Here is a 14344-nt window from a genome sequence, read left to right on the forward strand (position 1 = left end):
CATAGAATATGATTGCACCCTGCCATGGGATGGTGTCCTGTCCAGGTGTGGTTCCTGCCTTGTGCCTTGAGCTGCTGGGATGGGTTCTGGCCACCCTTGATCCTGAACTGTAATAAGCAGGTTGGAAAAGGAACGCATGAATAAATGCAAATTATTGTAAAATAAAAATTTGTAAGGTCTACAATAATCCTACAAATGCATGACAATAAACGATGTGGTATGAAAGTGCTCAGTGGGTCTGCCATATTTGTGATTGGCTTTGAACTGCATGGCGGTAGGAGGTCCTTCTTATATTTTTCATTTTGCAAACATTTATTCCTTGATTTAACCCCCCACCCCGATGACTGCCATCATTTACTGATTCACCAAAAATTGGGTAAATAATTATCTTATTTTGTATTAATCTTCTGTAAATGTATGTATAACTCATATTTATTTCAGTGTTTAATATTAGAAGTGTTTTGGTCTTTATTTAGAGGTTTGGTGATATTTTTATGACCAGAAATATTATTTGCTGTAGGAACTTAACTCTCGTTTATATTAGTTAGTCTATGTAAAATTGGTTTTATTATATGTCCTTTGACTTAAAGCAGCAGTTTCCAAGAACCTATTGATGATTTTAAGTGAGGACTTACTTTACAGGGTTTTTGGCTTATAACCATTAGTGCTTTTTTGGTTGCAGAGATTCAGTATCAGTCCAGAAGTGGCTCATGGTCATTTATGAAAAAGGCCAACTATTAAAAAGTATTATGACCTAGGCCAGCTTTATCTTCACTACCCAAATTACTCTGCCCCCTTGTTGGTATGGTTACTCCACAGCTCTTTCATGTATCTCTCATTTTCAGCATACATGCCAAATGGGGATGACAAATGATGGTGTGAATTGGGGTCTTAACCTGGGGTCAGTGGGTCAGTGAATCCCATAAAATGATATGCAAAGTTTTGCATATATTTATTCTTGTACTTTGTTCTGGAAAGACGTTTTCATAGATTTCATTAACTTTTCAGGGGTGCCCATGAGCCCAGAAATGTTAAAAACACTGACTTAGTTACTTCTTCATAGAGTTGTCCATATTTTCTCTAACCCTTGACATAAAATCTTTTTACTTTTGGTAATCTTTTTATGTACTTGTATTGGATTAAAATATTATAAGGAATAAAATTAAATTCATTCAGAATCTTAGTCATCACCCAAAAATAATTGCTACTTACATATGGGTAACTATTACATGTACATGCACATGCACATATTTTAGGAAATCATTCTTGATGAATTATTTCTTCTTTACTAAATATAGAACAATAACATTTTTGTTTAATTGCTATAGAGTAGACTATGGTATCCATATAACTATATTTAAACAGTCTCCTATTGATGGACACAGCTACCGTATTTGTATTTTAATAGGAATCAAACCTTAGGCAACAGTAGTGGAATACTAGATAGGAACCTGGGGCTTTTGTTGATTACAGGAGCCCTCTTCCTTTGTCCTACCTTTCCAAGCCCCACATCAAAGGTTAGACTCTGGCCTTTGGGTGAGAGAACACATTTGCTTTTCTTCAAACAAAAGGGAACTGTAGTTCCACACTCTTCTCTAGCCCCCAAGATAGTAACATGATTTGGCAAATCATTTCAAATCAATAAAGAATATAATAGGTTTTCTTTAGGATCAATCCACTTTAAAGCAGCTCCATTTAAATCTGTTCCCAATTTTCAGGGTTCAAATGGGCCTACTTTTGTATAGTTTACTTTATATTTTTAAAAAGTATTCATGAAAATTTTTGTGGGAAAAAATCCAATACTTTAATTGTTAAAACACTTGGATCATGTAGCCTGGGAGAGACTTTACCACATATAAATATGTATGATTTCCCTCAGTTTGTGTGTGTGTGTGTGTGTGGTCCATATTTTCCTATGATATATTGCTGAAAGAAGTGTTGTTGACTGTCTTTTCCTCTTTTTCTCTCTTATCTGTTTACCAATGACACTACTAGATTAGAGGCTGCATCAGTCAACACCCATGGGTCCAGGGGTGGTAACTGTTCCCATCTGGCTATGAGTGATTAATGGTGTTTATGTCATGGCATAAATCACATTTCGTTGTTCAATCAGCTGAGACTCAGGCCATTAAAGAAATTTACTCTACGAAAATCAATAACCAGTGGGTTTTGGAAAGGAGCAGTTCTTTAACAGTTATTCTCCAAGTCTGTCTGTAAAGATAAATAATCAAATTACTATACTCACTAAAATAGTACAGGTAACAAGAAATATAATCTCACAGATAAAGGATGACCTTAAGTAAGGACAGATTGGAAGCCATTTTTAGGAAGATAGAAAGCAGCCAAAGAAACCCAATACCCTCTTAAAAGTCTTTAAGAATGTCACCCTTTTATACAGAGCCAGCCAAAAACAAAATCTCAGAAAGCTCAAGATGGATTTTCAGAAAAGCATGGAAAATAAATTGGGTTGATAATAGCATGCTGTGACTGACCTAATGTCATTCACAACTCCCTATGGATTGTAGCTACAATACAGAAAATCAATTTTATTTACTTTTTGCCTCAAGTTTGCCTAATACCTTATTGTCATTAGAAAAATATACAGACTCTAAATAAATAAATTAGCCAAGATGGTGAAATTTTATGTAAAGTAAAATGGAAGACAGCTTTTTTTTGGGGGGAAAGAATAGAGAGCCACGTCTTACATACCTCACTTTGTGGGAAATATTATGTGAACTTCTAAAAGAATGGGGTTTACACCTACTATGTGCCCACAAAAAATAAAAATAAAATAAAATAATGGTGTTGACCATGCATAGCCACATGCCTAAACAGATTGAGATAAGGTTAGTAGTCCTGATGTAAGTAGAGTTTATTTCACGTACCTTGGGTGAGTGTTTTGGGATGTGGCTCACACAGCCTGTTTGTGCTGCAGTTGCCACTGCTTTTGTGGGAAGCCCAGTGTTTTTGCTCAAATTGGAGCATGCCTCACTGATTTCTGCCTGTAACTTGCTTCTTAGGAATCCATGGCTGCAAGTTACATTTCGGGAATTCGAGTTATACCAGTTTTGCATCTTTACCATGAGTCTCAGCGAAGTAGAATTCTCAGTAGGAAAGTCAAGACTTCTTTTTGATGTGCTGTTATGTTTATGATTTTGCAGCAGAGATAGTCAACATCCTTGTTTCATTAGTAAGCCAGTGGCTCTCTAAATAATCACAAACACAACCCAACAAAGAAGGAAGGAATAACACCTTGTGCCTTTTCCCTCTATGGAAGATATAACACTTTTATGCAAGACATGACCCTGCAGATTTGCTCCAGCTAGATGAAGGGAGGACTAACCTTCAGGCCAAGTGCTTTGGTAAAAGCATCATGCTTCTCATTGCATAGTGTAATGACAAGGAGCTGAGAAGAGCTCTGTTTCCTGTCACTGAGCTGCATCATTCTCATTTACATTATTGGCAGCTGTTACTTTGCTGGAAGTTTAAATTACCTCAAGAACTCTAAACCGAGTTCAGATGTTTGTTTATTGGCGCTGCCGTAGGCTTCTGAAAACAGTCTTTTGTGTTCTCCCAGTCTTAAGAAAAGGCTCTTCTCAGAATCAGCCCTTCCTCCCTCCTTGCTCTTTTCTGGGAACCTGCTTCAGTCTCATGAAGAAAATTAAATAAAGAGAACAGGGGCTTAAAATTGATCGGAACAGAGTCTCCAGTGGTGAGGTGACTTGAAGCGGAAAGGAGTTGGGACTCAACATCCTGCATTTGTGCTTTGTTTTCGAAACTTCGAGTTAGTTGCATTAATGAATTAACCAGCAGGCTAGCAATGGAAAATGTTTCTACTGTCCTGGTGGGGGAGCCAAATACTATAGGTTTGTAACAGGAAGGCTGTTGATTCTGGCTTCATTGTTGGGCCAGTCATTTGTGAGCTGGTGGCCGGACCACAGGCCACACACTTCTTTGGTGCAAATCTTCATGTATTGGAACTGCCTGTGTATTGTTTTTACGATTGGAGACTTGGCCAAGAAAAGATGGTGAGCCCCGGGTTTCATTTTTTTGGTTTCTGTATATTCCCTCAGCTCTGAGGATGGTGCAGGAAATGCCAGACCCAGTTTGGGGGCAGGGAGGGCGGCGGTGGTGATGGTGGGGATGTTTAAATCGATGAGCATATGTGAGTATTTTGCTGTTAATGCTTTTCTGTGTCATTCTCTGTAGAGTTCCGGGAACGCGTCCTATCGCTGCTCTATGTCTTCCTCTGCGGATTTTTCCGATGAGGATGATTTCAGCCAGAAATCTGGCTCCGCATCCCCAGCTCCGGGAGACACCTTACCCTGGAATTTGCCTAAACATGAGAGGTCGAAAAGAAAGATTCAAGGGGGCTCAGTGCTGGACCCTGCCGAGAGGGCAGTGCTTCGGATAGCAGGTAAGAGCATCTGGGGAAGGGGATGGAGTGGGGGAAGAGAGTTGCGGAAATTCGCCCATCTGCTTCCTGGGGGGCCATAGCGGGAGCTGATGCACTGGGCAGGAATCTGTGCTCAAGGTGGGGGAGGATGATGACCATGTTTACTTTATGCCTTGTTTTACTGATAGAGCCATTTGCCCTGCCTGCTGGTGACTAAGCTGTTTGGCTCTGCCTTCTGGTTGGATGAATTGATTCCTTTGAAATGCAAGGAAATATTGCACTAAACTTTCCTGTTTACTGCATTAGTTACCTTAACATTCTGAAAGTATTAGCTCCAGTGATTGCTAGTATATTTGCGGGAAGCTGGAAGTGAGCAGCCTTTATTTTCATTTTTGCCCAGGGGCACTGAGCTACGCAGATTTAACTCAAGAAGATTCACAGTTTTCGGTACCCAGGATTGCAAAGCATATTCCAGCAACTTGGATGTTGTTTTTCTTTAAATGTAGCATCTCTGTCTGCATCATCGTATCCATAGCAGCTTTCTGTCCTTAGTGCTTTTGAGGGTTTGGCCATCACGCCTTCCTGATTGATTAATACATGAGACGTGCCAGTGTTTCTGTTCTGTGTTACCCGGTGTTGCCTTGCATTGGCCCTAAAAGCTGAACCAGAAGTGATGGCTTGTTTTACCCAGCTGAAAGCTGAGAACACTGTGGAAATCAATCTTCCAACCCCCGTGTGGTTTCTGTGTATGTGTCCCGTGCCTGAGAGGTGCTTCCAGGGGTGGTTGTTCCTTTCTTCCCTCAAAATATATATATATATATTTTTTTTCTTTCTTTCTTGGAAATGGTAACAGGGAAGGATGGAGTGTGTCCTTGGGGACTTTCTTGCAAAGGCAGAAGGCCAGGTGTTCTTTAAGTTTGTTTCTGCATCCAGTGGTTCAGGCTTCCTTTCCTTCCCTCTCTTCCACTCTTAACTCTGGAGGTCCCTTTCCACAGTTTTTTTTTTTTTTTTTCCTCCTATACTATATTGCAAAGTTGGTACTTTCTTTTCCTCCAAGGGGGCTGGTGGGGACCAGCCCAGATTCCAGCCATCAAGGCAGCTGAGAACCCCCTTTTTGTCCTCCCAGTGGGATTTTCTGATTACGGGAAAAACAAACAGTCCTTGCCAGCCATTCTTTAGTCAGGGTTTCTGGGGCAACAGCCTTGAGCTTCTTCTGGTTTCCGCTGTGAGATGCTGGCTGGTCTCACCCAGGCCTTTGAAGAGCAAGGGGTCGAGTGAGAAAGGGGAGGCGGAGGGAGGATGGAAACTGTGAGAGTGAGCAGGGGTAGCCTTGGAGAGTCAAGACAGACCAGAAAATGTTTAGTCACTGAGGCCTGCCTCCTTGCCCTATTGAGAACTTTTCCGCAGGTCTGAGGCTCCAGCAAGACGAATGCCTATACAGATGACACTGCCCATACCAGATGTTTGACTCAGCAGAAAGGGAAGATAGATGAAAGAAGGGTGTGAATGAGAAGTTACTGGGGGCTGATGGCCCACTTAGGGCATCAAAATGGGATGCCTGTTCTATGTATTTTTTGGAAGGCAGAAGGTGCTTCTGGGCTGAGAGTTTTGGTAGTAGTGGCAGAGATGGATATTCTGCTTTCAGTAATGAAGGAGGGAGTTATGACAGAAGGACAGGGCAGGTGTTTGTTAGGGGGAATGAGATTATATAAATTGGGAAAAACTCTACTGGGCAGGAAGTTATGAGAAATGTAACCATCAGTGTACACTGCAGGTGGGGAAGACATTGAAGAACTTGATGTTTTAATGGGATGCAGTGTACGTGAAGGTGCTGATGCTGTTAGTAGACTGTGGAGTCATTGATGCAGGGGCCATCGCTTGTTAATTGTAAAATGTTTACTGAGTTTGTAGGGATAGCTGTGAAGTTGGTGGCAGTTGATGCACTGGGGACCTCAAAATTCCATCCTTTAAAATTTACAGGCCAGGCACTGTGGCTCATGCCTGTAATCCCAGCACTTTGGGAGGCCGAGGTGGGCGGATCATGAGGTCAAGAGATCAAGACCATCCTGGCCAATATGGTGAAACCCCTTCTCTACTAAAAATACAAAAATTAGCTGGGCATGGTGGTGTGCGTCTATAGTCCCAGCTACCCGGGAGGCTGAGGCAGGAGAATTGCTTATACCCAGGAGGCAGAGGTTGCAGTGAGCTGAGATCCCACTACTAAACTACAGCCTGGTGACAGAGTAAGACTCTGTCTCAAAAAAAAAAAAAAAAAAAAACCAAAAAACCAATTACACGAATTCTTCAAAAGCAGAAAAAGATAAAATGAAACAACAAACAGTAGGGAAGCATATTATTTTATTTTATTTTGAGACAGATTCTCTCTCTCTCTCTGTCACCCAGGGTGGAGTACAGTGGCGCAATCTTGGCTGACTACAACCTCTGTCTAATGGGTTCAAGTGTTTCTCCTGCCTCAGCCTCCAAAGTAGCTGGGACCACAGGCATGCGCCACCATGCCCAGCTAATTTTTTTTTGTTTTGTTTTGCATTTTTAGTAGAGACAGGGTTTCACCACATTGGCCAGGCTGGTCTTGAACTCCTGACCTCAAGTGATCCACCCACCTCAGCCTCCCAAAGTGCTAGGATTACAGGCGTGAGCCACCAAACCTGGCCTACGATTGTATTTTAAATAAATATTGGTAAATTAGCTTTTTGCTAGACAAATCATAAACAATAATCATACATGGAGGACAGACTTGGGGGACCAGTCCACAAATATCTGTTTAACCTATAATGTGGCTAAGTTATGAAATTCAGCTATATGATGTGTTAAACTGGCCACTGATCACCCAGTGTGAGGATGAGGGGTACATGTTATCTAATGGAATTTGGTGCTGTGGATAATATGAAAACATACAATTGGAATTTCAACTTCTAATTTTATTACATATTTTCATTCTTCCTGAAACTTACCCCCTCCCTGAAATTCACCCTTTTTAGGAAATGAGGTGAAGTTCAGAAATGGTGTGAGGATGTCTGTAGTGGTCATTACTTAGTAACAAAAGAGCTGAGAGTTTAGTATTTTTATTTGTTTTTAAGGTCCTAAAAATAGAATTGATCGTGAAAATGTCTATTGAGTCAAAAAGACTATGTGTCTATGGGATACCTTAATTCACCCACATTTAGCAACTACTTATTGAGCCCCTGCAATGAAATGAAGATTAGCACACAGTTCTAACTTTAAAAAGTCATAGTTTCAAGAGAGATTAGTGAATGGATACAAACTTACAGTTAAAAGAAATGAGTCCTAACATTCCATAGCAGAGAAGGATATCTATTGTTAGCAATAATATATTGTATATTTCAAAATAGCTAGAAGGAAGGACTTGAAATATTACCAATACATAGAAATGATAAATGCTTAAGGTGATGGATACCTCAAATACTCTGACTTGATCGTTACATATTCTATGCATGTAAAAAATACTTGCAGTATGGTACCCTCATTAATATATAAAATATGTATCAATAAAATAAAAAAGAATAAGCTGGAAAAGAAAGGTCATAGTCTAATATGATAAATGGATGTGTTGTCAAACAGTTACAATGCAGTAATTATTAGTTGTTACAGGGATTAGTTGTGATGGCTCTAAGCATGTAAAATTAGAAGAACCCAGAGGAGAGTATAATTAACTTGGGGGGGAGAAGGGAGGCATGGGAGGTTCCTGAAAGGTTTCTGAGAGGAAGTGCCACTTGAACTGAGATTTAAAGAGCTTGATGGAATTAGGGTGAAAGGGAAGCCCACTTTAGAGGGATGGAACTACAGGAACAAAGGTAGGGAGATGGTTTAAATGAGAACTGCAAGTAATGTGTGTTGCTAAGTGTGGGATTTGGAAGGGAAAGACAGAAACTGTAAAGATGTTTGTGTGCAATCCTGAGGCAACTGGACTATTTATGTTGTAAGTGCTAGGGAACTGCTGAAGGATTTTTAAGCAATGGAGTGGCATAATCAGGTTTACGGTTTGGAAAGTCATATTAGTGATGGTGTCACATGATGAACACTTCTTATTATTTATTTAAAAATTTATTTATGAGTTGAGGGTTTGCTCTGTTGCCCAGGGTGGAGTGTACTGGTGTGATCACAGCTCACTGCCACCTCTAACTCCTGGACTCAAGGGATCTCCCACTACAGCCTCCCGAGTAGCTAGGACTACAGGTGTGTACCACCATGCTTGGCTTATTAAAAAAATTTTTTTATAGAGATGGGTTCTCATTGTGTTGCCCAGGCTGGACAAGTGATCACTTCTGGGCTCAAGTGATCCTTCCCGCCTGGTCCTCCCAAAGTGCTGGGATTATAGGAGTGAGCCACAGGGCCTGGCCAACTTCACTTTATTTTGTTTGTTTTTTGAGACAGGGTCTTCCTCTGTTTCTCAAGCTGGATTGCAGTGGTGTGATCTCAGTTCACTGCAACCTCTACCTCCTGGGCTCAAGCCATCCTCCCACCATAGCCTCCCAGGTAGCTGGGACTAAAGGCTTGTGCCACCATGCCTGGCTAATTTTTGTATTTTTGTAGAGACAAGGTTCTACCATGTTGCCCAGGCTGGTCTTGAACTCCTGGGCTCAAGCGATCTGCCCACCTTGGCCTCCCAAAATTCTACTATTACAGGCGTGAGCCACTGTGCCTGGCCCAACTTCACATTTTTAGTGCTTTTGTATCTGTTGTGGTTTCATCATATTAAAATCTGAGACTATAGTATGTTTACTTCTTATCTCCTCGGGTCAATGTAAGAATAAAACAATGAAATATAAGGAAATGGGCTTTTAAACACCCATTGTATAAATGCTTTTTACATATGAGCAATACAGATCTGCTGTTCTTAGCTACAGGATATTGTAAGTTGGGTTTTTCAGTCATAAACTACCTATAAAGTTACATGCTTTGTCAGTGATAATGCCATTTTAAGAAAAGGATTTTTGTCCTATCCAAATACTTTGAAGTTGGAATTGAAGGATCAAAGGAGAATCAGACTTTGAACTCAGGCAAACTTGGGTTTTAATTCCTCCTCTGTCCATGACAGTTGTGTTTACTTGGACAATTTACCAAACTTATCTTAGCCTCAGTTTCTTTATCAAAGGGGTCATGGTTGTGGTGATTAAATATAATAGTGAATGCAAACAATTCTGCTAACTCCTTGGCACATCAAATGCTCTATAAATGATACCTTACCCATGGCCAGATGTTCTTCTAAGCACTCAATATGGTATCCTATTTAGACCTCCCAAGAACCCCATGAAGTAGGTACTAAGATTTTCTCCATTTTCAGTTCAGAATCTGCTGAGAAAGGAAGAGAAACTTTGCTAAGGTCGTAGTGTCAAGAAGTAGTAGAGCTAAGACCTGAATTCAGGCAGTCTTGACTCCAAAGTCCAAGCTATTTACTGCTATGCTTTTGCCTCCTCTCTATGGAATACACTATTATTATTAGCATATTAACCCAATGTTACCCTTCCAAGAATGCATGGGGCAAAAGCTATTTTTAAAAACAATCCCAGATGCTGCTTCTGCTCATTTTGACTGGTTCCTTAAATAGATGATTAAAATTACTAAGTGTGTGCTGACTATATTCATAAAACTGGGTGCTACTGGGTGTCAGTCTCTGATGAAGGCTCAGATGTGCCTTCAGTGACCTTGCTGATTGTAAAGGAGACATTTTTGAGAGACCTATGTCTGTGCACGTGTGGTCTGTAAATGAATGACTCTCAGGGATCTAATGCTAACCCTTTTATTTCAAGAAAGTGTCCCATATGATACGTGGTTGTTACTTCATGAACAAATGTGCACATAAATGCTGTAATAAAACTCTAGTAACCTTGAAGACTTACTGGCATAAGGGTTCAAACTCAGATTATAAACCGGTGGTCAGGATAGAAAAAAGAGATATGGTCTTGCTTTGTTTGGAGTAACAAAATTAGGCCAATTGCTGAGGAGGAGTGCTCCAGTTCTATCTCAAGTCAGTTTTTTTTTTTTTTTTTTTTTTCCATGAGTACACAATTTTTTTTTTTCCAACTCATCTCTGTCTAAGCATTAATGGAAAATGGTCAATAGTTCACAACATCCAACGCTAACAAAGAAATAAAAAATCATGGAGGGCAAAAGGTTAGTATATATGAAAGGAGGAAATAGGGAAGGAAGATTTAGATAAGAGGTGAAGTTGACATAGGTCAGACCATCAACAGTCAGCTGATTTATCTAATAATAGTAGTAGCAGTGAGGTATCATCCTGTCACTGTACTCCAGCCTGGATGACAGAATGAGACTCTACCTCCTATTAAAGTAGTAGAAGCAGCAGCTAATCCTTATATAACACCAGGCATTATTCTAAACTTCATTTACTATACAACTTTATGAGTTAGGCACTATTATTGCTGTTTTACTGATGAAGAAAGCTCAGAGAGGATAAGTAACTTACCTATGTGACACAGTAAGGAGTGAAGATTCTATCTACAGCAGCCTGACTTCACTCTTTTTTTTTGGAGACGGAGTCTTGCTTTGTCACCCAGGCTGGAATACAGTGGCATGATCTTGGCTCACTGCAACCTCTTTCTCCGGGGTTCAAGCAGTTCTCTGCCTCAACCTCCCAAGTAGCTGGGATTACAGGTCCCCGCCACCACGCCCGGCTAATTTTTGTATTTTTAGTAGAGACAGGGTTTCACTATCTCGGCCAGGCTGGTCTTGAACTCCGGACCTCGTGATCCACCCTCCTTGGCCTCTGAAAGTGCTGGGATTACAGGGGTGAGACACCGTGCCCGGCTAGTCATTACCCTTAAACACATCTATTTACATGCCTGGGTATCAATTGGTTCCTCCGATGGACCCTTAAACTCACTCACTTTAGTATATGATACACATATATCTAATTTAAGGGAACTGTATCCATTTTACTCAGTTTAATGGATACTAGTACTATGTAGAATGAATAAGAAGAGAGCAAGAGGGAGGTGACAAATATGGGACTGTTGTGAACCTATAGGCCCGCCGTGGAGCCCAGCAGCAGATGCGCCTGCGGGCTCTGGGGGGCAGAAGGGAGGGACCGCGCCGGCTGGTCCTCGGCAGCCTCCGGGCGACCGGGCACTCAGGCGCAGGCGCGGCCCGGCTGTCAGGCGCTGATGCGCGGGGCCACCTGCAGAGGCCTCCTCACCCCGTTCCCGGGATGTCCCCTAGACGCGGACCCCCGTGCCCTCCTTGCCCTGTGCTGTCACAGAGTGACCTGAATCCTCCCATGCCAAAAAAATGGGTGGAAGAAAGTATTTCCAACGCTCCTCCCGATCATCCCTTACCGAGAGAGAGCCGCTGGCCCCTCAGCAGGGGCTTGCGCACGGCTTGGAGCGATCTGCGGCTTTGTTTCTCAGGCACCTGTTGTGGATCCCAAATAGAAACGTCGCCCTTGGGGATTCGGGACCGGGCAGCCAGTGTCCGGGGGTGGGCGTGTTTGGCTGCACGGTCCACCCGGGTGGGCGGGCCTGGGGAGGGGGCCCGGGGTTCTGTGGCTCTGCCTGGGAGGGAGGGGCTGAGCGGCGCCGGGGACTGAGTTGAGCCAGCCGGGGCGCTGACCGCCGCGCTCGCCCCCTCCCTTCCGCCCTCCGCCCTCCACCCTCCTCCCTCCCTCTGTCCCCGGCGCGGGCGAGTGTCTGCAGCGCGGCGGCCAGGAAATGCCGCAGATGCGCCGCGCAGCATCCCCGGCGGAGGCAGCGCGCTGGTCCTCCCGCACCGCCGCCGCGGCCTCGGCCCGGCCCGGAGCAGGCGCCCCGTGCAGGGCCAGCAGAGCGGTCAGCTCGGCCGCAGAGGGTCCGGGCGCCCGCCGGCCCCAGCCGGCCCTCGCCGCACTCCCGGCTCCTCCGCTTGGCGTGGCGCTGCTCGTCGCCGCCCCTGGGCTCGCCGAGATTTGCCGCTGCTGAAACCCGAGAGGGACTCGGGCTCCCGCAGCGGGGCGGCCCACCCTCGGTCCGCCAGGAGGCCTGGGCGTTTCCTCTGCCGGCCCCGGCGCCTGGCGCCCGTCGCCCGCCACCTACTGCGCCCCCGCTCTGCGTCTTCGGCTTCCGCGCTCTTCGCCAGCCTGCTGCTCCTTCCTCTTTTCCAGTTCCCAAGGCTGTGTCTTGCTGACTGCGTTACTGTCCGGGGGTTACGAGGGGGAGAGGGGAATTGGCCAGTCATCGCTTAGATAAACTTCGCTATGGCGGGTTACCTCTCCCCTGCTGCTTACCTGTACGTGGAGGAGCAGGAGTACCTCCAGGCCTACGAGGATGTCCTGGAGAGGTACAAAGGTATGTGGTCCCTGCCCTGGGGCTGCGGAGCTTGACACGGATCAGAGAGGCAACCGCTACCTTTCCTTAATCAGAGCCACCACTGCTTGGGCACGAGTAAACAGGTGTCTGGACCAGTTCTGGGAATGGACCAGGTCTTTTTGCATGGGATTTAGTACCCCCAGCGCAGGGAGGATGGTGGGGTGGGCGACAGTCTGGAGACGCCCTTAGATGAGCGGTAGAGAGGGGGGAAGGGGGTTTGGTTTCCAAGAAGCACATTGCGTTTTCTCTTCCTTGTAAAAGCTCTTAAGCACTAGGCATAATCATAATTCTTCCTGGGAGGGTGGATACTGATTATTCTCTATGGGATTACTAAGGCATTGCTGCTGCTGCTGCTTGGCTAAGGTATTGGTTAGCCCTGTAAAAAAGGTTCAGCATCACTAGATCATTTTCCTTAAAATGATCTTACTTATTTGAAAAAGTTTGTGACTATATACTTACTCTGATGTATTTTAAAAATTATTTTGTAGCGTGATGGATAAAAGACTTTAGTTAGTGAGTTTGTTGTAAATTTAAATGTAAAGAATATATTTTGAGATTTTTTTTCTGCCCATCCTTTATGTTCAGGAAATTCTATGCCAACCTGATATTTATGTTTTAGTATAATGTTTACTTTGACTTCATAGCTAAATATAAAGACGAAATACAAATTGCAGCTGTCCATTTTTTAAGTCTTTTTGTCTCTGGAAATGTATTTTTAAGTGTGTATATACCATCTTTTTATTGTGGCTCCCAAAACACTCCGAAGTCAAGAGCAGCTCAGAGAGGTTTAACGTGTTTATAGTGAATAGTGGCCCATTTCATAGGTAGGATTCAAATGGTTTTATTTCTTTTGAATATTTGCTTTGGGTTTGGTAACTCAATGTCTGTAAATGCAGTGGTATTATATGGTTAACAATACATGTAGTTTTCTATTAGTAGAAAGTAGAAATAAAAAAAAATTGAACTAAACAATAAAATTCCAAATCCCCAGAAAGCTCAAATCCACTCACAATTGTTTTCTGTCTTTGTAGAATATGTTTTATAACTGAAATTCTTGCAGTCCATGTGGAATTTTGTAAACAGTACAATGAGGATTCCTTTGTGCCAAGACTCTTATTGTGTATAATACTGCCACTGAGCAAGTGCAATGATATTTTAGGCTAAAGCACATTTGTGACATTTGTGTGTGTGTGGATAATATACTCATGTTTACCTCCATCACTCCATTTTAAAGTAAGATTTGTAATTAGTTGTTCCCAGAGCTTTATAAAAGAGAAATATTGCAATGTAGACCAACAAACCTTACCGAAGAAATACATCTGTGCTCTATATAGTCAGAAACAAAAAAAATCTGAAAGTTCTAAAGTATATACATTTTATACTTTTGAAAAAAATTACAGCTGAATGAATTTTAGTCACATGAAGTTATACCTAAGTGACACGTGGGTGATTTCAGGTGACTGAAAACAAGTGCTTATTTGACTTTGTCTTAAAGAAGCAGGCATTGTTTAAAAGCTTGTCTTTGCCTTTGGAAATAAAAGGAAATTAAAGATCTGAAGGCCAGTGTACAACAATCAGTATTGCCCTTAAACATACACATTTTCAAACA

At 42.8% G+C, this 14344-nt stretch overlaps 1 protein-coding gene across 7 annotated transcripts in view; it reads left to right on the plus strand.

Annotated features, from left to right (window-relative positions):
• Positions 1 to 14344, plus strand: part of DST (dystonin) — a 501678-nt gene that overhangs the window by 97923 nt on the left and 389411 nt on the right. For 4 of the 7 annotated variants that reach the window (XM_031935627.1, XM_031935626.1, XM_031935628.1 and 1 more), the window contains exon 4: positions 4210 to 4417. In XM_031935627.1, the coding sequence (XP_031791487.1) occupies positions 4210 to 4417 (208 nt within the window). Of the gene's footprint in view, positions 1 to 4209; positions 4418 to 12089; positions 12715 to 14344 lie in introns of those variants that run through there. The other 3 variants (XM_023222950.1, XM_031935629.1, XM_031935630.1) reach the window with 2 other exon arrangements.

Source organism: Piliocolobus tephrosceles, chromosome 5 (genome assembly GCF_002776525.5).
Source record: "Piliocolobus tephrosceles isolate RC106 chromosome 5, ASM277652v3, whole genome shotgun sequence".
Taxonomy (NCBI): domain Eukaryota; kingdom Metazoa; phylum Chordata; class Mammalia; order Primates; family Cercopithecidae; genus Piliocolobus; species Piliocolobus tephrosceles.